The 25,775-nt window shown below is 44.9% G+C and overlaps 1 protein-coding gene across 1 annotated transcript in view; it reads left to right on the top strand.

Moving 5' to 3' along the window:
* The window catches only part of LOC126482346 (semaphorin-5A), a 666,998-nt gene that overhangs the window by 143,383 nt on the left and 497,840 nt on the right, over nucleotides 1-25,775 (top strand). The window contains exon 2 of the mRNA XM_050106427.1: nucleotides 17,540-17,675. Coding sequence (XP_049962384.1) covers nucleotides 17,549-17,675 — 127 coding nt within the window. The 5' untranslated portion in view covers nucleotides 17,540-17,548. The remainder of the gene's footprint in view (nucleotides 1-17,539; nucleotides 17,676-25,775) is intronic.

Below are 25,775 nucleotides of genomic sequence, written 5' to 3'. Positions count from 1 at the left end.
TAAAATGAACAGTATACTCTAAATCAAAATAAACTAAAAACGACGCCTCACGAAGGAATTAACTGAATGGGACGGAAATTGGTAGATGTGATGTTTATGTACAGACAAACAAATGATTACAGTTTCACAAACGCTGTGTGATTTATTCAAGAGAAGGAGCTGTATAAATTGAGTAAGTCATTAACGTTGGTCCACCTCTGGCCGTTATGCAAGAAGTTGTTCGGCTTGGCGTTGATCGACAGAGTTGTTGGGTGTCTTCTTGAGGGATATCGTGCCAAATTCTGTCCAATAAGCATACCGCTCTTGTGTAAGGGTGGCGGAGGTGATAACGAAAGGGCTCCTGCTATGAAAAGAAATGGCAGGCCAGACCATCACTCCTGCCTGTCGGCCGTATCGAAGGCGACAGTCAGGTCGGTAAACCACTGCTGACACGGACGTCTCCAGAGACCTATTCGGGCTGGAGCAGAATTGTCTTTAATGATGAGTCCTGTTTCGAAATGAACCCCGGTGACCAGCGGAGACTTGTCTGGGTACTCTCTGGACTGCAGTGGGAAACCAACCTGACTGCCGCCCACCATACGGTCCGACAGCCAAGAGTGGTGGTCTGGGGTGCCATTTCGTTTCATAGTAAGATCCCCTTTGCCCAGTTGGCCGTGCGGTCTAACGCACGGTTTTCCGGGCGGGAAGGAGCGCCGGGTCCCCGGGACGAATCCACCCGGCGATTTGCGTCGAGGTCCGGTGAACCGGCCAGTCTGTGGATGGTTTTCAGGCGGTTTTCCATCTGCCTCGGCGAATGCGAGCTGGTTCCCCTTATTCCGCCTCAGTTACACTATGTCGGCGATTGCTGCGCAAACAAGTTCTCCACGTACGCGTACACCACCTTTACTCTACCATGCAAACATAGGGGCTACACTCGTGTGGTGTGAGACGTTTCCTGGGAGGTCCACCGGGGGCCGAACCGCACAATAACCCTGAATGTTTCGGTGTGGGGCGGCGGAGGGGTGAAGTGGACTGCGGTAGTCGTCCTGGGGTTGTGGACCACTGCGGCTGTGGCGGGGACGGAGCCTCCCCGTCGTTTCTAGGCCCCCGGTTAATATGCAATGCAATACATACAAGGCCCCTTTGTCATCCGCGGCACCCTTACCGCATATCGATACGTCGACGGTATTCTACGCCCCGTTTTGTTGTCCTTCATGGCAAGCCATCCTGGGCTTACATTTCAGCAAGATAATGCCCGCCAGCGGACGGCTAGAGTGACTGCTGCGTGGTAAATCCTACCTGTTTCGGACTGCCCTAACAGACATTGCGTATTAATCGTCTAAGAACTTTACCATTGTACTCGACAATGGAGTAAAAGCCGAAATGTAGATAGTGCAGAAGATAAATACAGTAATGCGGTTTATTCTTTCCGAAATTATTTCATGATTGAGTCTCAGCGCCACCAAAAACTTTTCTCAGAAGAGAGTACCGAGGTACATCAGTCTCCCCCAGTACTGTTGGTACTACTGCTTCTTTTTGTTGGTTCATTATGGTAATCGCTAAACTACGGAAGGTTGTTTCCGCTACTAGGTTTACTCGTGTAAGGAGCTGGATCTCCGGTGTGGCCTGCACGCGAGGTGCCGGTAGGGGGCGAGAACACGTGTAGAGCGGCAGCGGCATCTTGTAGTGGCTGCAGTCGGTCGGCTCTGGCCGGGTCAGTGCCCAAGGCCGGCGGCGGCGCGCGTCACGACTGCCAACAGCTGCTCGACCTGGACCAGCCTCCAGCCAGCGCCGCCCCTCCCCTCCTCTCTTCTCTTTTCTAGCCCGGCTACAGCTTCCTTGTACGCCAGCCGCTGTCCTATCAGTATTGTGTAACATTGTTTTAACACTGCTGTCCATATCTAAATGCGTACTACAGTGCATTGCATTTTGCCATGATTCCGGTACCACGTGCATTTCTACAGTGTGGTCAGGAACAGCCTGAAACGCTTATTTGTTGTAGGTTGTACCGAGAAATATTTGTTATGAAAAAAATTTAGATACGTTGCGCCTTTTCCCAGTTAGCAGTCAGCTAGTACAATTAATGTAATGTAATTTGAAGGTGGAGGGGGGAGAATTGAAAAGGAAGGAATTAATGACATCAGCTGCATCAGGACTTTATGCGGAATCAGTGGTGACGAGAGAAATTGTGTGCCGGACTGGGATTCGAACCTGCTCCGGCTTACTAGGCAGTCACGCTAACCGCTGCGCCACCCGGACACAGTACTTACCGGAATTGCGCGGACTACCTCGGCACGCTTCCCAGCCGACCCACACCCCCACCTAGCGCCAGCTATCTGCGGACGCCGTCCGTGTGCTCCGTGCTCGCTACTTTGAGATTCCCGCAGGAGGTCGACGTATTTCTTCACCCGCACTGAAGGTGCTAGATTTACTGCCCATCGAGGCATGCCCGAAGGAACGGACACCGTACACTCATACAATTTAATAAAAGAATACATGGTCCCTTATAGGCTGTATGGCATTTTATTAAAATAGTGCTATTAGCGAATTTGGCCTTGAGCCATTATCAAGCACATTTGCAATGTCATGTGTTACGTATCATGCTCATCACATTGTATGTAATACCTGACATGCAGACGTGCTTGATCATGGCTCACGGCCGAAATTGGCTGATAGCAAGATTTTAACAGCTGGCCGGAGTGGCCGAGCGGTTCTAGGCGCTACAGTCTGGAACCGCGCGACCGCTACGGTCGCAGGTTCGAATCCTGCCTCGGGCATCGATGTGTGTGATGTCCTTAGGTTAGTTAGGTTTAAGTAGTTCTAAGTTCTAGGGGACTGATGACCTAAGAAGTTAAGTCCCGTAGTGTTCAGAGCCATTTGAACCATTTGATTTTAACAAAGCACAATACGGCGTGTAACAGACAATGTATTCTTTTATTAAACACTCAGAGCAAAATCATCATTCATACAATTGATTCGACCTCCTGCAGGAATCTCAAAGTAGACAGTGTGGAGGTCATGGACGGAGACTGTGGATAGGTAGCGCTCGGCAGGAGTGTGGGTCGGCCGGGGTGTGTGCCGATGTAGTCCACGCAATTCCGATAAACACTGTGTTCAAGTGGCGCAGTGTTTAATGAACTGCCAAGTAAGTACGAGATGCCGGGTTAGACAACCGGTCCGGTACACATTTTCATTCGTTGTCACTGATACCCCATACCCCACATAGCCCCGATGCAGCTAACATCAACAGTTCCTTCTCTTTCCTTTCCTCTCTCTCTCTCTCTCTCTCTCTCTCTCTCTCTCTCTCTCTCCCTCTCCCTCCCTCCCCCTCCACCTTCAGTTTACATAAACTGTATCGCAGTTGTGGATCCCGCGTGGTGTCTGTTCCTTCGGACCTGTTCGAAAGAGCAGACACCATCCCTTCATATAATAAACAGATAGTGTCACTTGTTGTCATAGTGTAGATGATAGTGCACGAGACTCCTCCTCAGCCTTTGGCTCGGGTTCGATCCTTACTGCAGACCCATGTTCAGTTTTTATATCGCTCTCTTCATCGGTTCTAAGAAACCAGACGAAAACTCGTTTGGCGACACCGTCTCCGGTGGTCCGCTTGACTTTGCGCGCGTTACTGCTTGGCTGCCGAACTTCAGCGCCAAGTAAATCGGAAACGGCTCAATGTGCCGAATTCTTTTCTGAACAGTTATTTTCCTGCACAACGTACCCTGGAACATACTTACAGACTTCTCAGACTGTATATTTGTTGTTGACTCCAGTACCTAAAATTGTGTCAATACCTCGATGATATCGCTAAATAATATCGATACCGACAATAACAAAAAGTGGAATGAAATAACAATACCATTCACTATTTAATCCACAACGCGTTTGAGAGTTTTAAACCTCCATCATCCGGTGCCTGTATGTGCGTTAATATGGCGTATGTGTGCTGCATTACGACTTTGGGATAACCTGTCGCACTGTCTCCAGTGATCACAGCCTTCTTTCATTGTCGTAATACGTCACATGTAAAATCGTGTCTCAAAAGTACATCACGTTTGTTTACAAAAGCCGGTCGTTGTGGCCGAGCGGTTCTAGCCGCTTCAGTCCGGAACCGTGCTGCTGCTATGGTCGCAAATTCGCATCCTGCCTCGGGCATGGATGTGTGTGATGTCCGTAGGTTAGTTAGGTTTAAGTAGTTCTATGTTTAGGGGACGGATGACCTCAGGTGTTAAGTCCCATAGTGCTCAGAGCCATTTGAACCATTCTTTTGTTTACAAAATGTGACAGTTTACATGCGATGTATTATGACAGAGAGAGGAGCCCCTGACCTCAGGAGACAGTGCGACAGGTTACCCTAGAGTCGTAACACAACGCACACGTCATATTAACGCACATAAACCCACCAGACGATGGAGATTGAAACCTCTAAAAGCTTTGTGTATATAAATAGTGACTGGTAATAGTAAACTTGCCGTTTCATTCTATATCAATGGAGCCCGAAAATTAGACTCCAAAAAATCAAATTCTTTCTCCTCTAACTCCCAATCCCTGTATCCTTCCACGATCACACACAAACTATCCCACTACCTTATACCTTCAGACACTCCACATGCAGGAATTTTCGTTCGTTTCAAATACCTCTTTGCGAAACATGTTCATTTAGGGCTAATCACCTTTCCGTTGACGTCAGCTGCTCTATGGTTAAAATTCGCTGCTCTATTGAGAAAAAGGAATTTGTCCGTCTATCCGAATTATTTTGATATGGAGCATGTAAATATGATAATTACCAGAATGAGATTTTCACTCTGCAGCGCAGTGTTCGCTGATATGAAACTTCCCGGCAGATTAAAACTGTGTGCCGGACCGAGACTCGAACACGGGACCTTTGCCTTTCGTGGGCAAGTGCTCTACCAACTGAGCTACCCAAGCACGACTCACGCCTCATCCTCACAGCTTTACTTCTACCAGTCGTGCTTGGGTAGCTCAGTTGGTAGAGCACTTGCCCGCGAAAGGCAAATGTCCCGAGTTCGAGTCTCGGTCCGGCACACAGTTGTAATCTCCCAGGAGTTTCATGATAATTACCAGTTCGAGTTACTATGTTAACTGAAAATGGTAGGTGTCTTGCATGGTTACTGACACATCGCGGCGCTGCAGAGCTCTGTGGCTCCCGAGGTGGATTCAACTCGTCTGCTGCACGAAGACACTGGAATTCCGCTTTTGCGGGTCAGAATACGGCAGAGTGCACATGCTTTCCACGAAAGGATGGTCAATCCCGCAATCGACTGATCATGGAAATGGGACGCCAAGCACACCACAGGCCAACAACACGTTTGCCTGACCTGCAGCGAGAATGATTTTATCCACAGCAGATTGAGGAAAAATCACCTCCACAGCACCAGAGGCTAATCTTTCTGCGAGATAAAATTTCCCCGCAGCTGTTTGAGGAGAAACATCTACACATTATCTGTTAGGTAAAACATAACACCACACCGAGAGGATCAGCAGGAATAACATTTTAATATTTAACCCGCAGACATGCCGGGCACTGAATACTCGACAAATAAGCTTCCGGCATGATTACTGCAAAGATATTTCTGCTGGTGAATAATTACTTGTCGAGCAAAAAGCGTTGCTGATCAGCGTATGATGTACTCGTATGCATGCGGACGAAGCACGCTATTTCTGAACCACCTATAAAGACAGTGGAGGAGAGCGTTTATCTATTATGGGATGATGTGTTAGCGAAGGACGCCCAGGCGAGCTTCCGTGCGGCCTTGAAGTGGCGCCAGCACCAGGGAGACGTGTTTACGTCCAGGAGCCGCCCGAGCGGCCGGGGAGGCGCGCCAGCGCAGCGATGCATGCACAACTCGTTGGCGACAGGAGAGCGTGCAAGATAAATTGCTGCATTCCTTACACACCAGCGAACGTGTGTGGGGCTAGATTCACGGAATGAAAGAATAAGCCTTATGAAACTAAAACAATAACATTACTTTGAACTAAAAATATATCTTTCCGTACGAGCTCTGATTTCCTTTATTTTATCGTGGTGATCGTTCCGCCCTATGTAGGACGGTGTCAACAAAATATTTTCGCATTCGGATGAGAAAGTTGGTGATTGAAATTTCGTGAGAAGATACCGTCGCAACGAAAAACGTCTTTCTTCTAATGATGTCCAGCCCAAATCCTGTATCATTTATGTGACACACTCTGCCATATTTCGCGATAATACAAAACGTGCTGCCTTTCTTTGAACTTTTTCGCTGTACTCCGTCACTCCTGTCTGGTAAGGATCCCACATCGCGCAGCAGTATTCCAAAAGAGGACGGACAAGCGTAGTGTAGGCAGTCTCCTTAGTAGGTCTGTTAAATTTTCTGAGTGTCCTGCCAATAAAACGCAGTCTTTGGTTAGCCTTCGTCCACAACATTTTCTGCGTGTTCCTTCCAATTTAAGTTCTTCGTAATTGTAATACCTAGGTATTTTGTTGAATTTACGGCTTTTAGATTAGACTGAGTTGTCGTGTGACAAAAGTTTAATGAGTTCCTTTTAGCACTCATGTGGATGACTTCACACTTTTCGTTATTTAGGGTCAACTGCCACTTTTCGCACCATTCAGATATTTTTCTAAATCGTTTTGCAGTTTGTTTTGATCTTCTGATGACTTTATTAGTCGATAAACGACGTCGTCATCTGCAAACAACCGAAGAGGGCTGCTCAGATTGTCTCGCAAATCGTTTATTTAGATAAGGAACAGCAAAGAACCTATAACACTACCTCGGGGAACGCCAGAGATCCCTTCTGTTTTACTTGATGTCTTTCCGTCAATTACTACGAATACCTCCTAATATCGTGTCGGACCTCCTTTTGCTTGGCGTAGTGCAGAAACTCTACGTGGTATCTACTCAACAAGTCATTGGAAGTCCCCTACAGAAATATTGAGCCATGCTGCCTCTGTAGCCGTCCATAATTGCGAAGGTGTTGCAAGTGTAGGATGTTGTGCACGAACTGCCCTCACGATTATGTCCCATGAATGTTCGGTGGGATTCATGTCGGGCGATCTGAGTGGCCAAATCATTCGCCCGAATTGTCCAGAACTTCAGCTAGACCAGAGGACCTAGTCCATTCCATGTAAATACCGCTCACAACATTATGGAGCCACCACGACCTTGCACAGCGCCTTGTTGGTTCCATGGTTTCGAAGGATCTGCACCACACTAGAACGCTAACATCAGTTCTCACCAACTAAAATCGAGACTCATCTGACCAGTCCACGGTTTTCCAGTCGCCTAGGGTCCAACGATATGATCACGAGCCCAGGAGAGGCGCTGCAAGGAAAATAACTCGCGTCGGTCGTCTGCTGCCGTAGCTCATTAATGGGACGTTTACCATCTTTGGCCCGAAAAAAGCATGTTCTTTGACAATTGTTTCTCGGGATGTGTTATAGATATCAATGTCAGATTTGGTCAAAATGCTTATTGATATTTCCTCTAAAAACAGGAATTTTTTCGACCGGAAATGTCGAAGAGCAAAGGCGAAAGTGCCGCCGGAACTAAACGAACTTTCGATGTAGACCTCCACGCACGGTATGTCACAGGTCAGCCGGTTCATCTGAAATCAAAATTGAGTTGACGTTAGCGAAGTCTATAAGATTCTTTAGGAGTTGTACCTCGCTTAAGTTATTTGGACCGTAGGAAACAAAATGGAGGCCATTTGAAGAAATATAGGGTTTTTTAATCGATTTTTCGACTTCGTCGGCCAAGTAAAAATATTTAATGTTGATGGATCAGAATAAAACTCCTATACAATTTAGTTAGCTTCGTCGGAAACAAAGAATCATGACAATCGCTTCAGTAGATTCAAAGCTACCATACCGCGCGGTAAAAAAAAAAAAAAGGTCATTTCGAGAAAAACGCGTTTCAAGTTTGACTACATATAAATGCAATATTATGCAACGTACGTTCAGTCTGCTATTCCGGGTCCATAAACTAGTCCTGCCGCTTCCTCATACAGAGCGTTCTGCTCGATTTGGGCCATCCTGCGTTGCTCTAGAGCCGCTCGTATGGCCGGTGACAAGCGGTTTTCGGCCGCTTGAGTCCAGTGGTCGTCCGAATGCTTGGCGAACTGCGTCGAATAGAGTCCCAGGGTGACGTCCATCGTTGTCATGGTCTTAGAATTGCTGAATACCCTTCGTTGAAGCTGCTCACTGCCAGGAAAGTCGCAATTCGACAGTCTTCGCACCAAAATGCAAATGCATGGGGGCTAACTTCCAAACACACGCGTCCAAACTTTCATTTGAATTTTGTGTGTTTCCTCCCAGGCACCGGTACAATAACTCGTCCTCCGAAAGAAAAAAACTGGTGCGTGAAAAAGGCCGATTTCAGGCAGGTGCATTTTTTTGTTCAACCGCGAATAACAAACATTTCCGTTCCGTATTCGGAAAAACCGTTTTAGGGGTGGACTCTAAACACTTTTATGGGTCCAAAAATGCAATTTTAAAAAAATTGATTTTTTGAACCAAAAGATAGTAAATTTCGCCGCACTGTCCTAACGGATATGTTTGTCATACGGCCCATATTGATTTCAGTGGTCCTTTCACACAGTGTTACTTTTCTGTTAGCACTGACAACTCTACGCAAACGCCGCAGCTCTCGGTCGTTAAGTGATAGCCCTCGGCCACTGCACTGTCCGTGGTGAGAGGTAAGGCTTGGTGTTTGGTATTCTCGCACGTTCTTGACACTATGGATCTCAGACTACTGAATTCCCTAACGACTTCCGAAGTGGAGTGATCCGTGCGTATCGCTCCAAGTAAAATTCCGCGTTCAAAGTCTGTTAATTCCAGTCGCGCGTCCATAATCACGTCGGACACCTTTTCACATGAATCACCTGGGTACAAGTGACATCTCCGACAACGCACTGCCCTTTCGTACCTCGTGTAAGCGTTACTACCGCCATCTGTATATGTACAAATCGCTATCCCGTGACTTTTGTCATATAAGTGTAAGGGCAGCGTGTACGAACGTGTACGTCTTTCCACATCTTTGTTAGGTATAAGCTGCTGTTGGATAATATACAACTCAAAGTTGCGATCCAAGACAGGAGGGAGGACAGCATCGGCCGACAAATTTTAATCTGTATACTGCACATCGATTCTAGCTACTGTGTAGCCAACTTCAGTGCCACTACTGATACAAGAAATACCGTGTTATTCCACCTCTTGCATTCCAACGCGATTGAAGCGTCCTTGAAGTCCTGTCAATTTGCTAGCCGAGACTTGCCGGTCAAGCGCAGGTCATTTCACTCTGCTGGTAAAAACCTATGTATGCACAACCCAACATTACAGAGTATGACTTGCGTCGATCTATAGTAAGTTTTGGTACAGCTGTGCTCAACCAAGGATAGATCTGTCCGTGTCGTACTTGAACTGCAGTCCTTTCTTGTCTCCCCCGGCTCACTACTTAAGATTTGTTTTCTACGCCATTATGAGTAGCTGTCTGTGAATAATTACGCTTCAAGGCTTCAGTTGTCTGCTTTTGGAGAGTTTGTGAGGGCTTTGTGTCTTCTGAAGTTAAGCACTGCGAATATTGCTTTTTCGTTGTGCCGGGTGCATGTTCCCGGTCCGGCACCTCCCTCCCAGCTGCTGCAGTTTGCTTGTGCGCCTGTCGCTTTTGCGGCAGGTAACAACAGCAGCAGCAAAAACAACAAAACAAACTATTGCACAGTAGATACCTTAATTTTGAGCGTGCAAAGGGGATTGTGAGGCTTAAATATGTGTTTCAGTTGTTAGTACAGGACAGTTTTGTAATCTTTACTAGTAGTCTTAACGGCCACTCACTAAAGTAATTAATTTTAAATATGAAAAGAGAATTATTTGCGAGGTGTTGTATGGTTCCGATGTAAGAACCGCTTAGTGGATGAACACACTATACAAATGTTATCTTTGCAATAATACCTGTCAGTTGTACCTTATACGCCGTTTACAGTTGATTCGCACTGTTTAGAGTATGTCCAGCGTATGTAAAGAGGTGTGCTTTTGTGCATCATGTTTGTATGACGTAACAAGCATTTGTGAGCAATATGTATAGGGACATGGTCTTTTGCAGAAGGTGCTTTCTGTTTTTAAATATTTTAGCGATGGCAAACATTTTATAATGTGCTGATTTAATCCACTTGACATCTTGTGCGTGATGAACACGTTTTACAACAAAAATATCTTTACAGTATTTAAATGTGTATGCCCATTTCCGGGTTCTATAATACCAAATTAAAACTTTTATGTCAAGTGTTGCATCTGAACTTATGAAATGCGTCCAATGTATATGCTCTTTCTTAATAAAATCGCCGACTTCGGTCAGTAACCGTCTTATCTCACACCACACACAACACCAGGCCGCGTCATGCTGACTTCCTATGGCCTCCAGGAGAGTGAAGTAGACGCTTCTGCGGAGGTGAACACAACAAGCGCGGACATTTTATTTTAGGAGCTCCCCAACTGTGTTGGTTGACTTTTTACTGCTTTAGCCTCATGAGTTAAGTTTTCATAGCCTAGTGATTAGAGCACTGTCCCTTGAAACGCATTGTTAAGTTCTACGTAGGACATGGGGGACTGATGACCTTCGCTGTTTAGTCCCCCTTAAACATCCAACAACCACCACCACCATCTACGTAGGACAGAAATACGGTCGAATGCTACCAGTCATTAGTGTAGAAAGTAACAAACGCTCACAGACCTGTTGCATAACATTAAACAAATTTTCGGCTCCACTTGCAACTGGCTGTCCGCATTGGGCCTGTTCTGTGATAGCTCGTACTCATATGAAGCTGTGGACGAGTCGGAGCAGGAGACGGCGGCGCTGGTCAGCCTGCCAGACGTGTGGTGTTTCATTTCTTTTTCTTTATGTCCTACTGGTGGCACGGCGGGCCGGGCTGGGCCTAGGCGGTCCGTTTTCTGCTTTCACCGACCCTCCCAGCTCCTGTCATCGCTCTGCCTCCTCAGGATCCGTCCAGTTCGGCGCATACATTCTATACGCAGGCGGAAGCGCCACTGGCGGCGAAGGCACGAAACATACAGAGCATGGCCGAGCATCCGGCGACCCGTGGAAGAAATTCGTGGGGGAGAGAGAGGCGCCGCAGAACTTTATAACGGAAATTTTGAAGAGAAAAAACGTAAAAGCATCGTTTGTGAAGACACAATGATCAAGACGCGTAAGTAAATATAAACAGCTGACGATGGGGGAACATAAAATGCTCTCAAAAGCAAAATGTTTCGAGGTAGGTGTGACGTGTCGGAAAGGGGTGCCATTCATATCGTTACCCCATAGACATTAACGTCACCGGCGATATATTTTTGACTTCATGCTCTAGGACAGTGGTTCCCAACCTTTTTTATACCATTATCCCTTGATACTGAGGGAATTAGATTAGGAAATGAGACGCTTAAAATAGTAAATGAGTTTTGCTATTTGGGGATCAAAATAATTGATGATGGTCGGAGAGGATATAGAAGATACACTGGTAATGGCAAGGAAACCATTTCTGAAGAAGAGAAATTTGTTAACATCGAGTATTGATTAAGTGTCAGGAAGTCGTTTCTGAAAGTATTTATACGGAGTGTAGCCATGTAAGTGAAACAAGGAGGATAAATAGTTTAAACAAGAAGAGAATAGAAGCTTTCGAAATTTGGTGCTACAGAAGAATGCTGAAGATTAGATGGGTACACCACATAACTAATGAGGAGGTATTGAATAGAATTGGGGGGAAGAGAAATTTGTGGCACAACTTGACTAGAAGAAGGGATCGGTTGGTAGGACATGTTCTGAGACATCAAGTGATCACCAATTTAGTATTGGAGGGCAGCATGGAGGGTAAAAATCGTAGAGGGAGACCAAGAGATGAATACACTAAGCAGATTCAGAAGGATGTAGGTTGCAGTAGGTACTGGGAAATGATGAAGCTTGCACAGGATAGAGTAGCATGGAGACCCGCATCAAACCAATCTCAGGACTGAAGACCACAACAATAACAATCCCTGAGTGCACTTAGACATTAGCTAGTACCCCCGCCCTCTGGTCCCCCTCCTGTCTGTTGCCATTCCCCATCTCCCCTCCCCACATTATCACCAACTTCAGTAGCTAATTAAACTGTAGAATGAAAACTTTTCTTGGAACACTTTTATTTTTTAAATGATGAAAGATGAATGATATTTAATTTTTGTTTGTGTCTGTTTGTGTTAGAATGAATGACAAAGGAATTTGTGGTGCATCGCAATTGCTACCCACAACTCATTCTCAGACAAGAAAGCTAGCTATTCACAGTAAGGGTAGACAGTTGTTACACAACATACTTACCCTGCGTTACTCCTCTACGTTGCGGCACTTGCTTGGCCAGCACACTGCAATCCCACTTAAAATCAACCAAGTTAAAATGCCTGCACTATACCTACTGTTTGTAAATCACTTGATTGCTGCTCTTTTTACTTCTGAACTGGCAATAATAGGACGACTTCAGGCTGTTAATGCTTTGTGTCTGACCACAGCCACTAATAGTAATGATAATAATAATAATAATAATAATAATAATAAACACATCCAACTGGCTGAGGAAGTCAAGGACATGTGGCATCAGGATAAAGTTGACATTATACCAATTATACTATCAACTACAGGAGCCATACCACACAATATCCACCAGTACATCAACGCAATACAGGTACATCCAAATGTATATATACAACTACAGAAATCTGTAATTATTGATACATGTTCAATTACCCGAAACTTCATAAATGCAATGTAACATATACAGTACAGTTAAAAGGAACTCACGCTTGATCAAGGTCCGCGTCACTTTCCATTTTTAACCAGACATAACGTCTGAGAAATGAAAGAAATAATAATAATACTGTGCACAGCATTATAGTAGCCCTTATGTAGTTACTGCTGCGTCGTGCTGTCAATTAATTTATTTGTTTCGAAGCGAGTAATGAAGCAATTCCTGACTACTGCAGGTACTGTCAACAACTTGGAGAAGATATTTTCTTGATATATTTAGTATTTATTACGTATATCTCTCCCTTTTATCATCAGGCGATGTACGGGACAAAGCACAACATGTGTGTAGTAGGTGGACTATGTGGGGAACTTGTAATCTCCGCCTCATTAATGCTACTAATTGAGAAAAAGTAATTATTGATAACTTATATAATCAATATTAGTGTCTAATAAAACTGTGATGATAGTAACGATGATGAGGTCCCAAACTCCTACGAGCTTTGGAACGACGCGGGAGTCCCGCGCCGCCTTACTAGGCAAGGTCCTAGTGGAGGTGGTTTGCCATTGTCTTCCTCCGTCCGTAATGGGGATGAATGATGATGACGAAGATGATACAACAACAGCCAGTCATCTGGAGGCAACGAGAAATCTCTAACCCCGCCGGAAATCGAACCCGGGACCCCGTGCGCGGGAAGCGAGAACGCTACCGCAAGACCACGAGCTGCGGACGTTATGATAGCAATGATCTTCAGAAAATAATTTAGTTTCGTGGCTGAACTGAATCGTTTAGTTTTTCATTTTAACCGTCAGGGGGTGATTGGCCCCAGAGTGGGAACCACTATGCTAGAATCTCTGCTGCCGCGTCACGTTGACGACGTGGCCCGCGAGCCTAAGGGCTCGTGAATCAGGCCCGCAGGTCACCTAAGTTTTTCCATGCCTGGTACAGAGTCTCCAACGGTGCTATTCACCCCATGATACTACAACGTTGACTATATTCTGATTTAAATTAATTGGTACTTGACAGCCGATGGACTGAATTGCTACTGCCAACGTTCCTTACAAGCGGCTTCTAATTACGTTGAGCACCGATAGGGTATCGTCTCAACTGTGCAACTGGATCCGTGATTTCCTGTTTAAAACGTCATGATATGTACGAACTGGCGGGAAGTCATCTAGTGAAACCGAAGGTATGTCAGGGGTTCAGCAAGGAAGCTTTATAGGCCATCTCCTGTTCTTAAGCTATATAAACGGTTGCGGAGACAATCTTACATGTTTGGAATGAAGCTGTCGTTTACTGTCTAGTGAAGTCATCAGTAGATCCAAACTAATTACAAAATGTTTAAGGCAAGATATCTGCATGGTGCAAAAAGTGATAGTTGATCATGAGCAATAAAAAGTGTGCGATGCACCACATGAGCACTAAAAAATTCCGTTAAATTTTGGTTACACGGTAAATCACACAAATTCAAAACTTGCAAGCAAGCATAACTCCGCGTTCTGGACACCGTGTCAACCTCTACCAATGACGTCATCGGATGCGGGGTGTGTTCTCTGGCGAGGGGGGGGGGGGGGGGGGGGGGGGGGGGGAAGGGGCGAGTCGTTTCGTGAGGCCAGCATACCGATCTCCCGGCCGTTGACGGCTTTATTTACCTTGGAGCCGTCACTTCTCATACGAACAGCTCTTCCACAAGCACAAATCCTTGGTAGGGTCAGGACTCGAACCCTGGCCTACGCATAATTACCAGATGCGCTGACCATTGAGCCGGGAAAATGGACCTGCAGTTGTAGATTCAACTAAATACCTAGGGACTACAATAACGAACAAATGAAGCTGGAACCATCACATACAAAATGTTGTGGGGAAGGCGAACCAAAGACCGCGTTTTATTGGCAAAACAATTAGAAGGTGCAACAAATCTACTGAAGAGGTTGCCTACAGTACACTGCGCTTGTCCGTCCTCTTCTGAAGTACTGTTGTGCGGTACGAAGTAGGAATGACGGAGGACATCGAAAAAGTTCAGATAATGGCAGCTCGTGTTTTATTATTGGGTAGTAGTGGTGGAGGGGAGGAGGGGGGAAGTGTCACAGATAATATGAGCGAGCATTGGTTAAAACAAAGGGATCTTTCGTCTCCGAATGTCAAAGTCGTTTGTTGACTCCTACCTACAGACGGAAAGTTGCCATCGCGACAAAATAAGAGAAATCGGAGCTTGTACGGAAAGATATATGTGTTCATTTTTCCCGCTAGCTGTTTGAGAGTGGAGCGGTAGCGAAATAGTTTAAAACTGGTTCTACACTGCATCTGCCAAACAGTTCGGTGTGAAATGCGCAGTAGTGGTGTAGATATTTTTATTTATAGAACTTTTCTACGGCTTTAATTATAATTGAGAAAAGGTTAAAAACACTAAATATCTACACTATAAATATCTACACTATTGAAAAACTGGACTACAGGTCTCTTACGAAAAGACACAGTTTATGAGCACAAAGAAACTCTCATCTCTGAACACAAAGTATGGCACGATTTACAAAACGGTAAACTTCAAATACCTCGGTGAAACACAACAAATGAGTGGACATAACAGAGACTCAAACGAGGAAAGAAAGACTAAACTGCACAAGGCATACAGAGTAGTGTGGAATCATTACAACAAGAAGTATATCTTACAAAAAGCCAAATTACGCCACTACGACACGGTGGTGTTCCCCGAGGCACTATATGCAGCAGAGACCACACTAATCCTAGGGCATACACGTATCAGACAACTAGAAAAAGTAGAAAGGAAAATACTTAGGAAAATACTTGGCGCAACTAACAACAATGAATGTGGATCAAGAAACCTACAGAGGAACTATACAAACATACGGAGACAATCACAGAAAAGATTAAAAACGCAGACTACAATTCTATGGACACCTGTACAGAATGCCATCACACAGGCTGACCAAACGGACCTTTGACTGGGTAACCACTAGAAACAACAAATGGGTGGCAGAGGTAAAAAACGACCTGAACCAACTCAACATAACAGCAGACACAATAAACGACAGAATAAAATTCAGAAACATCATTAATAAAAGTAAACTACGTGAGATACAATGTGACAAACGAACAGGCGTAAAATGGACTGAAGAACGCAAGCAAGATCACAGCCGGAAGATGAAAGAAATATGGGCAACCAGAAAGGCAATCAAGATGAAGCCGAAGACACAAAGCCGACAAGAAGCATGGACAAAGGACCGGAAACAGAAACACAGCGAGCGAATGAGGGAAGTTTGGGCAGCAAGGAAGGCAGCAAAAGGAAATGGCCATGTAGTTTAGTCCAAATGCGCTCTCTAAGGGCAAAACACCAATAATAATAATAATAAATATAATAATAATAATTTACACTATATACCAAATTCAGAATTTTTACGTGTTTCTTTGTAGAAGATAGACTTGAAACTTCATACTTGGTGTGAGTTCAATATGAAAAAAAGAAAAAAAAACGACTTTTCCGAAAGTTATAGATACCACATGCAGTGCGATACGCAAATATGGAAATATTAATTTTGGTAACCAACATCAAAAAATTTCACAGAGTTCAAGAGTTTTCGGGATCCTACGTGATTAGTTTGACGGTAAAATTCCACCTACTTCAAAAAATTTCATGTGATTTTGGTCCATATTAAAATTAAGAACAGGTTTTTGATATGATTAAAAATGCTATATAGATATATACTAACATAAATTTCAGGTTTTTAAGTGATTTTTTTCGTGATTCGGATTTTAAAGCCGTTTTCTATTGCCATGGATAGTGAAGCGCCGTGGCGGCTGCCTGCAAGACAGTACTTATGACGACAACATCGTAGCTTTGGACCTTGAAGGTCAGATGTCAACTAACTGAAATCAGACTATAAACGATGTTATAAATGAAAAAAAAGCAACAACAAAAAAAAAAAAAAATGGTTCAAATGGTTCTGAGGACTATGGGACTTTTCTGAGGTCATCAGTCCCCTAGAACTTAGAACTACTTAAACCTAACTAGCCTAAGGACATCACACACATCCATGCCCGAGGCAGGATTCGAACTTGCGACCGTAACGGTCTCGCGGTTCCAGACTGTAGCGCCTAGAACCGCTCGGCCACTCCGGCCGGCACAAGAAACAACACAAAACTACGAAAATTAAGAGGGAACTTAGCACTTGATGCCCACGAATTCCGAGCAAACTTTGTCGTTGAGTGTGCTACGATCAAATGCAGTGCTCTCGAGGAAAATACGCAACGCAGATACACAGAACTGCAAAAATTTTGACACGGCTACTTTCTTGGGAGCTCTGCTACTGAACTAGAATCCAAAACTGTCACCTGACCTAAGAGCAAAGCCTCCGGAACACATCGTTAAAGTTTGGCGACTGGTTACGTCGTATCTGTTTATTTATAGTTGTGCGGCAAGATTTTTTTTTGTCGGCTGAAAGGAGTGAATGTCGCAACTTAAAAACGTTAATTTGCAGTAAACCTGCTTTCTCTTTCCGACTTCGCTGCCCCTCCGTCTCCCTTACGTTTTTTGTTTACGTGTATTTTTAGTTTGTATGAACGGAACGCAATTAATATTCAGAAAGCTGCTTTTGCTGCGCCAGGTACCCCCTTGCCTCGCAGAGAATTAGAACCGTTTTTGAGTGCATTTAAAGAAAAAGAAAAGCTTCGAACCAAAACCCGTCACACTGCGCAGCCTCGGCTACGAACAGAAGAGCGCAGCTGTGTATTTTTTGTATAGTGCCCCGGTGCTGATCTCGCACTCGCTGCTGTGTTGCAGAGTGGCGAGATGGCGGCGTGGCCACTGCTGGTGTCAGCTGCAGCTCTGGCGTCGCTGTGGAGCTCGTGCGCATGCGCAGCTTCCGCCCCCTCCCCACCGTCGCCTGCCCACGACTTCCGCTTCATCTCGTACGAGGGTGAGTAGCTGATGCAGCAGCCGCGCAAGCTTGCGACGGTGTCTGCGCAACAGGTACCTCGCCGCCACCGCACATTGCCAGGCCTGGTAGCTTTCCCGTGACGTCTTTCAAAATGTCACAATTAACAGAGCATCGAATTACATTCTTTTGGAAAAAGCGGCGTTCTGTTACGGAGGTGAATGACTGAAGTGTTATACATTTCTTTTTATTTCAAGCAAAAAAACCTAATGATAACATTCATCGGTTTTGGCCATTTTCAGATTCTACACATCACAGTTCCATTTATAGCCGAAATCGTTTATAACGTGAGTCTAAAATAGAAAGAAATATAAAATTCCATTCTTTCCTAAATACTGGAATTATTCATTTGTCCAGGCCATAAGCAAAAACTTGTCTCTACAGGAATGTTTCTTAGGCAAACAACTTTTCTTGTAGTCACCAGCACACTGGTGTTAAACTGCGTTACACCTCTAGGGCCAAGAAATTTTTGTATCCCCCAAATATTTCTGCGAATATTCAAAATAGGTAAAAACAAAAAGTAAAAGTATGAAATCAAGTAAAAAATATTATGTGTTCCTCTGTGTAGGAGCCAGTTTGTCAGTTCTGTGAGATCTGTATCTCCCCGCTTGAGAACCCCATGGATCGTAAAACTTTCGTACATCCAATTACTCTGTGATCAAGGGGCTCCCAGTGACGGTAAATTTGTTGTGTCACTATTACAAGCCTTCTAATAACTTAAAGGCGAGCTGAAATGCGATCCTCATCTAGAGTATGAACCCAATAATCTCGTTCTGAAAAACCGTCATTTGAATGGAATGGATTGTGCTTTGAAAAGAGATTTGTGCAATGAACATCAACAAAAGTACAAAGTCTACAAAGAACATTTCTCTAAAGCAAGACAAGAGCGGAGTTATTGAACGCAGTTTTCCGAAATTCCTTCACCAGGGAAGACGAATGGAATAATCCAGAATTTGAAACGCGAACAGCTGATAGCATGAGTTTCTTAGAAGTAGATACCTTAGGGGTTGCGAAGCAACTCAAATCGCTTGATACGGACAAGTCTTCAGGTCCAGATTATATACCGATTAGGTCCCTTTCACATTACGCTGATACAATAGCTCCCTACTTAGCAATCATATACAACCGCTCGCTCACCGATAGATCTGTACCTACAGATTGGAAAACTGCGCAGGTCGCACCAGTGTTTAAGAAGGGTAGCAGGAGTAATCCATCGAACTACAGACCTATATCATTGACGTCGGTTTGCAGTAGGGTTTTGGAGCATATACTGTATTCAAACATTATGAATCACCTCGAAGGGAACGATCTATTGATACGTAATCAGCATGGTTTCAGAAAACATCGTTCTTGTGCAACGCAGCTAGCTCTTTATTCGCATGAAGTAATGGCCGCTATCGACAAGGGATCTCAAGTTGATTCCGTATTTCTAGGTTTCCGGAAAGCTTTTGACACCGTTCCTCACAAGCGACTTCTAATCAAGCTGCGGGCCTATGGTGTATCGTCTCAGTTGTGCGACGGGATTCGTGATTTCCTGTCAGGAAGGTCGCTGTTCGTAGTAATAGACGGCAAATCATCGAGTAAAACTGAAGTGATATCAGGTGTTCCCCAGGGAAGCGTCCTGGGACCTCTGCTGCTCCTGATCTATATAAATGACCTGGGTGACAATCTGAGCAGTTCTCTTAGGTTGTTCGCAGATGATGCTGTAATTTACCGTCTAGTAAGGTCATCCGAAGACCAGTATCAGTTGCAAAGCGATTTAGGAAAGTTTGCTGTATAGTGTGGCAAGTGGCAGTTGACGCTAAATAACGAAAAATGTAAGGTGATCCACATGAGTTCCAAAAGAAATCCGTTGAAATTCGATTACTCGATAAATAGTACAATTCTCAAGGCTGTCAATCCAACTAAGTACCTGGGTGTTAAAATTACGAACAATTTCAGTTGGAAAGACCACATAGATAATATTGTGCGGAAGGCGAGCCAAAGGTTGCGTTTTATTGGCAGGGCACATAGAAGATGCAACAAGTCCACTAAAGAGACAGCTTACACTACACTCGTTCGTCCTGTGTTAGAATATTGCTGCGCGGTGTGGGATCATTACCAGGTGGCATTGACGGAGGACATCTGAAGGGTGCAAAAAAGGGCAGCTCGTTTTGTATTATCACGTAATAGGGGAGAGAGTGTGGCAGATATGACACGCGAGTTGGGATGGAAGTCATTAAAGCAAAGACGTTTTTCGTCGCGGCGAGATCTATTTACGAAATTTCAGTCACCAAATTTCTCTTCCGAATGCGGAAATATTTTGTTCAGCCCAACCTACATAGGTAGGAATGATCATCAAAATAAAATAAGAGAAATCAGAGCTCGAACAGAAAGGTTTAGGTGTTCGTTTTTCCCGCGCACTGTTCGGGAGTGGAATGGTAGAGAGATAGTATGATTGTGGTTCGATGAACCCTCTGCCAAGCACTTAAATGCGAATTGCAGAGTAATCATGTAGATGTAGATGTAGATATGCGTATTGAAACTTCAGAAAACCTCGTCCAATTTTAATTCTCTTTTACACAAACGTACTAAAGGGGAGTTACATTTAGTAACAAGCCTATTCATGGAACTAAGAGCTACTTTAAGATTAAAACAATCCATAAGTTTTAAAATATTGTACAATGTTCCAGTGCTTATCGTTTTCTATTAAAAAAAAAGAAAAGAAAAAAAGCTGTACAATGTTCTCTTCAGTGAGGCAGGAGTCACAATTGGTAGAGGGTTTTAATTTTAACAAATGTATCATTTTATTAGTGTTGGTGTGACCTACCATTGGTCTGTTATTTATAACAGTTTCCTTTCTCGTGAGCGCCAAGTTGAGAAACCAAGGGTGGCGTAGAATTTATTCCTGAATTGCCAACAGCCATATGTCTTTATTACGTACTCTGATCCATGTCCCCTAGCATAGTCCACTCCGTTATTGCGTGCAGGTTTATGTTCTTAACGACTATACAGCGGCATATCGGCTGCATATTTATACACTGCGCGATAAAACAAAAGGATCAGCTTTTCGAAACCGCGTAATTGTCTTCCATTCCGACGCATGTCCGAAATTTGGCTCGAAAACTCCCAGAAATTTACTCTTTAATGGTGCAAAAAGCGTGGCGCTCTGTGACGTCGCCCTGGGACTGGCTGACGCTAAAACAGCAAGATGTCGACACATGCAAAAATAAAGAACACAGCCCAGAAGTTAATTTGAGCTGTAGGGCGAATTAATGATGTCACGTTGGCACCACAACTCCGCCCAATCCTTCTATGCATGTGTCACACGATGGGAAGGTCGTCACACCCCGTCTTATCCACATTTCACCCCTTCCTTTAACGCCTCTCAAACTGAGGAACTACTTGATAGAGAAGTAGCGGCTCCAGTATCGGAAACTGACATACGGCCGGGAGAGCGGTGTGCTGACCACATGCCCCTACATATCCGCATCCAGTGACCATTGTGGGTGAGGATGACACGGCGGCCGGTCGGCACCGTTGGGTCTTCATGGCCTGTTCGGGAGGAGTTTAACGCCTCTGCGATAGTGGTCGAAACCGCGACACTCAGCGTTGAAATCACGTGGTTTTCGTATGTGTGCCCGAGGAAAACATTCAGTGACCCCCGTCGCTCGGAATCGACACGAAAAGGGCGTAGGGGGTGACATAAAGGACCTCAATGAAAGCACCCCTTTCCTGGGACGTTGGTTTCCACAGATTTGGCGATCGAAAACTACAGTTCGTAGTGCGATAAGCAACAGGACGACGTTCTTGACACCGTTCGACACTGCTACCGCCCCCTGGCCGTTTCTACCCTTCTCTAAGGACACCGTTGCAACGCCATTGGTCGTGATGTGATCCCTCTGGAGTGCAGACGGTAACGCAGTTTTTGCTCTGCTGTACAGACTGGAGTCTTTAGCGACTGTTAAAATCCATTCGACGAAATCTGAACGTGATGAGAAACCCGAAGCAGGAAAGGGTTCATATTATTTTTCATCCCTCGTTTTTCGCGCTCTCCTATGGCGTTATCACGGCGGTGGGGGGATGTACGGCAGTGACATCTGCGTGAATAAAACAGCAAAGGGTCACTACTTAAGAACCCCCAGCCCCAGTTTGGCAACACCCTCGGTGCCACCCAAGCACCTTAGCTGAGCACTTTACATATGTTTACTATCGAAAACAGTCTTGATCACAAATTATTTATTCCGGTGACCAATGAGCAAGAACCTACTTTTGGTGGTAAATTTCGTAGTGATTTACCAGTAGAAGGAGGTCTTGCTCATTGGTCTGAAGATGATCGCAGTTCTGTTCGAAACCGGTCACCGGAACAAATAATTTGTTATCAAGACTGTCTTTGATAGTGAATATTTGTGATAACACTCATCACTGGCTGCTCCCACAATGTATTCAAAAGTAATTAACTTTACATATGTACCTGTAAGACACTTCGATACATATTCTGCCTTGTGGCTGCTCCAGCGCCTGAAGGCGGGCAAACACCATCTCAGGTGTTTCGAAGGGTTGCCTAATCTTCGACCGCGTAATGTGTGTGTGTGTATGTGAGAACCAACGTCGCAAGCGAAGGGGTGATTTAATTTATGGCACCCGCTTAGGTGTCTTCATGCTTCTCACCCCCCCCCCCCCCTCCGCAATCTTTCCAAAAACCACGTGATTTCAACACTGGTAATGGCGCTTCTCCGGAACCGCGCTGCTACTACGGTCGCAGGTTCGAATCCAGCCTCGGGCATGGATGTGTGTGATGTCCTGAGGCTAGTTAGGTTTAAGTAGTTCTAAGTCTAGGGGACTGATGAAATGGTTCAAATGGCTCTGAGCACTATGGGACTTAACAGCTGTCATCAGACCCCTAGAACTTAGAACAACTTAAACCTAACTAACCTAAGGACATCACACACATATCCATGCCCGAAGCAGGATTCGAACCTGCGACCGTAGCGGTCGCGCGGTTCCAGACTGAAGCGCCTAGAACCGCTCAGCCACACCGGCCGGCGGGGACTGACGACCTCAGATGTTAAGTTCCATAGTTCTCAGAGCCATTCGAACTATATAATCGCGCTTCAGACCTCTATCGCTGAGGTGTCAAAAAAGTGGTGATATGTTGGCAAGAAGGCGTGTGACGACCTTCCCATCGTGTGACACGTGCGTAATGGGGTTCGGCAAAAGTTAGGAAAAAATTGGTGCAAATGCGGCATCATTAACTCACCCTACAGCTCACATGATCTTGTGGGTTGTGACCCCTTTTTTATTTATTTTATTTTATTTATTTATTTATTTTTGCACGCGACGACACGTTGGTGTTTGAAGCGCCGCCGCAGCCGAGAGTCACGTCTTATCGTGCCATCCTCTGGCACGAATACAGATGAAGGTTGTGGGCGGTTTAGAGCCAAATTTCAAATTTATGTGTTGGAATGGGGGACAGTTACGGGGTTCTGAAAAACTGATGCTTTAATTTTGTTGTGCGGTGTAGTTTTCTTTTAAAGAAAGTTCAATTCTTGAAGATTATCATCACATCTAGATTTCGGTGGCCTCCAGCCGATTATTCAGTTCGTTTTGTAATTTATGAGAATGCCATATTTTTCGCCGGTGGGTTCCTCGGAATGTTCCGGCTTGGTGACACGTACTAGCCGTTACGTCTGAGGTCACGGCCGCCATTCCCGTTCCCTTTGAGCGGCAGCCTCCGGCTCACGACAGCTGCGAGTTACGCCCCGTGAAACGTCCGCCAGCAGCGGCCGGGCCCAAAGCCGGCCCACATTCGGCCGTTGCGCGGCGAGTTACGGCGGCTCCCGCCGCGTCGCCGCCTGTCAGCGCCGCCGCCCTAAACACGTCCCGGCTCACTGCAGACCAACACCTGTGCAGGCCTCGGCCATTCCATTCCGCTGCTCACGCATGACGCTTCAGTCTCATCTCCCGGATATACTCCTAATGCCGTATAACTTAATGTTGTTCACGGGTTACAGGCCTCGCTCCTGGGTAGCAGATTCGTACACCCCATTCGCTGTGCCGTAACCAACCTAACGGCTGTTTGCCTGTCACGAAATGCCCCAACTGCTCGTGTCTTCCTTCCGATTTTATTTTTTCCTATCTCGATTCAACTGCTCAGTTATTTTCATGTATACCGCACGTGGGTAGAAGCGAACTCGTGAAACGCCATCTTCTGTCTGGTGTGCTGTAAAAGTAGCTGTGCAGCATATAAGTTCACGGAACGAAATATTAGACACTTCCTTAAAAGAACCGCCTGGGCGCTCTGAAGCTTAACAGCTCGTGCATCCGAGTGGCTGACAAGAATAATATAAAGAAGAATGGAAAATTGGGAATCTGTTACATAATGATCAGTTTGGCTTTAGGAAAGGTAAAAGCACCAAAGAGGCAGTTATGACGTTATTGTTGATAATGGAAGCTAGACTAAAGAAAAATTAGGATACGTTCATAGATAGGATTTACCGACCTCGGAAAAGCGTTCGACAATATAAAATGGTACAAGATGTTCGAAATTCTGCGGAAAAATAGAGGTAAGACGGAAAGATGGGTAATATACAATATGTTCAAGAAACAAGAGGGAACAGTAGGAGTGATAGACCAAGAACGAAGTTCTCCGATTAAAAAGGATGCAAGAAAGGACTTTAGTTTTTCGTCTCTACTGTTCAATTTTTACATCGAAGAAGGAATGAGGGAAATTGAAGAAAGGTGAAAGGGCGTCAATGATAAGATTCGCTGGTGACATTGCTATCCTCACTGACAGTGAATAAGAATTACAGGATGTTTCACAAGCTGCGACATCGTCGCGAAAAAACAGTGACCCGCATATGTAATAAGTTTCCTTTAATTTATGTCTATAGTCACAAACTTTTTGTTAACAGACTACCGGTTTCGGCCTTTAATGGCCATCATCAGACCTGTTTCATTTGTTTAGGACTTTGTTTTTATTGAAACGGATCTGATGATGGTCATTAAAGATCGAAACCGGTAATCTGTTAACAAAAGGTTTGTGACCATAGACGTAAATTAAAGGAAACTAATTACAGAATGTGTTCAATGGAGTCATTGCTCTAATGAGTACAGAACATGGACTGAGAGTAAATCGAAGAAAGACGTAAGTAATGAGAAGTAGCAGAAATGAGAACAGCAACAAACTTAACGTCATAATTGGAGGTCACAAAGTAGATGAAGTTAAGGACTTCTGCTACATAGGTAGTAAAATAACGCATGACGGAGAGAGCAAGGAGGACAAAAAAAAGTAGACTAGCACAAGCAAAAGGGGCATTCCTGGCCAAGAGAAGTCTACTAGTATCAAACATAGGTCGTAATTTGAGGAAGAAATTTTCGAGAATATATGCTTGGAGCACAGTTGTTTACCAGAGATACAAGAGCGGTGGGAAAACCAAAACAGAAGCGAGTGGGAGCATTTGAGATGTGATGTTACAGAAGTATATTGAAAATTAGGTGGACTGATCAGGTAAGGAATGAGGATCTTCTCCGCAGAATCGACGAGGAAACGAATATATGCAAAATACTAAGAAGAAGAAGAGACAGGATGAAAGGACATCTGTCAGAACATCAGGAAATAGCATCCATGGTACCTGTAGAGGAAGGCAGAGTCTGGGATACATCCAGCAAATAGTTGAGGAATTCTGGTTGCAATTGCTACTCTCAGATGAAAGGGTAGGCACGCGAGAAGAATTCGTGGCGGGTCTCATCAAATCGGTAGAAGAAAAAAAAAAAAAGGGAAAATAGAGAGAGAGAGAGAGAGATTTTACAGAGAGAGAGATGATGGAGAGTTCGACCAGGCGATCACGTGACTCTCCAGTGCTGACGTAAGCCATGGCTGTAAAGTGGTGTGTACAGGGGTTGGACAAAAATATGGAGACAACGCGAGAAATGCATTGCTGAACGCAAGTGCAGATGACAGCCAAGTGTGCAGGTGGCGCTATTATATTTGACCACGAAAAGCACCTCGTCACCTGTGCAATGTCCTCAGTGCGTTGCGAGTGTCAGTCGTGGGCAGAACAGTTCTCTGTGTAGATTAGAGCGCATTATGTCGGAGCTAAA

This window comes from Schistocerca serialis, chromosome 5 (assembly GCF_023864345.2).
Source record: "Schistocerca serialis cubense isolate TAMUIC-IGC-003099 chromosome 5, iqSchSeri2.2, whole genome shotgun sequence".
NCBI classification, from domain to species: domain Eukaryota; kingdom Metazoa; phylum Arthropoda; class Insecta; order Orthoptera; family Acrididae; genus Schistocerca; species Schistocerca serialis.
The sequence above is the reverse complement of the archived record's forward strand: the minus strand, read 5'-3'. Positions and strand labels throughout refer to the sequence as shown.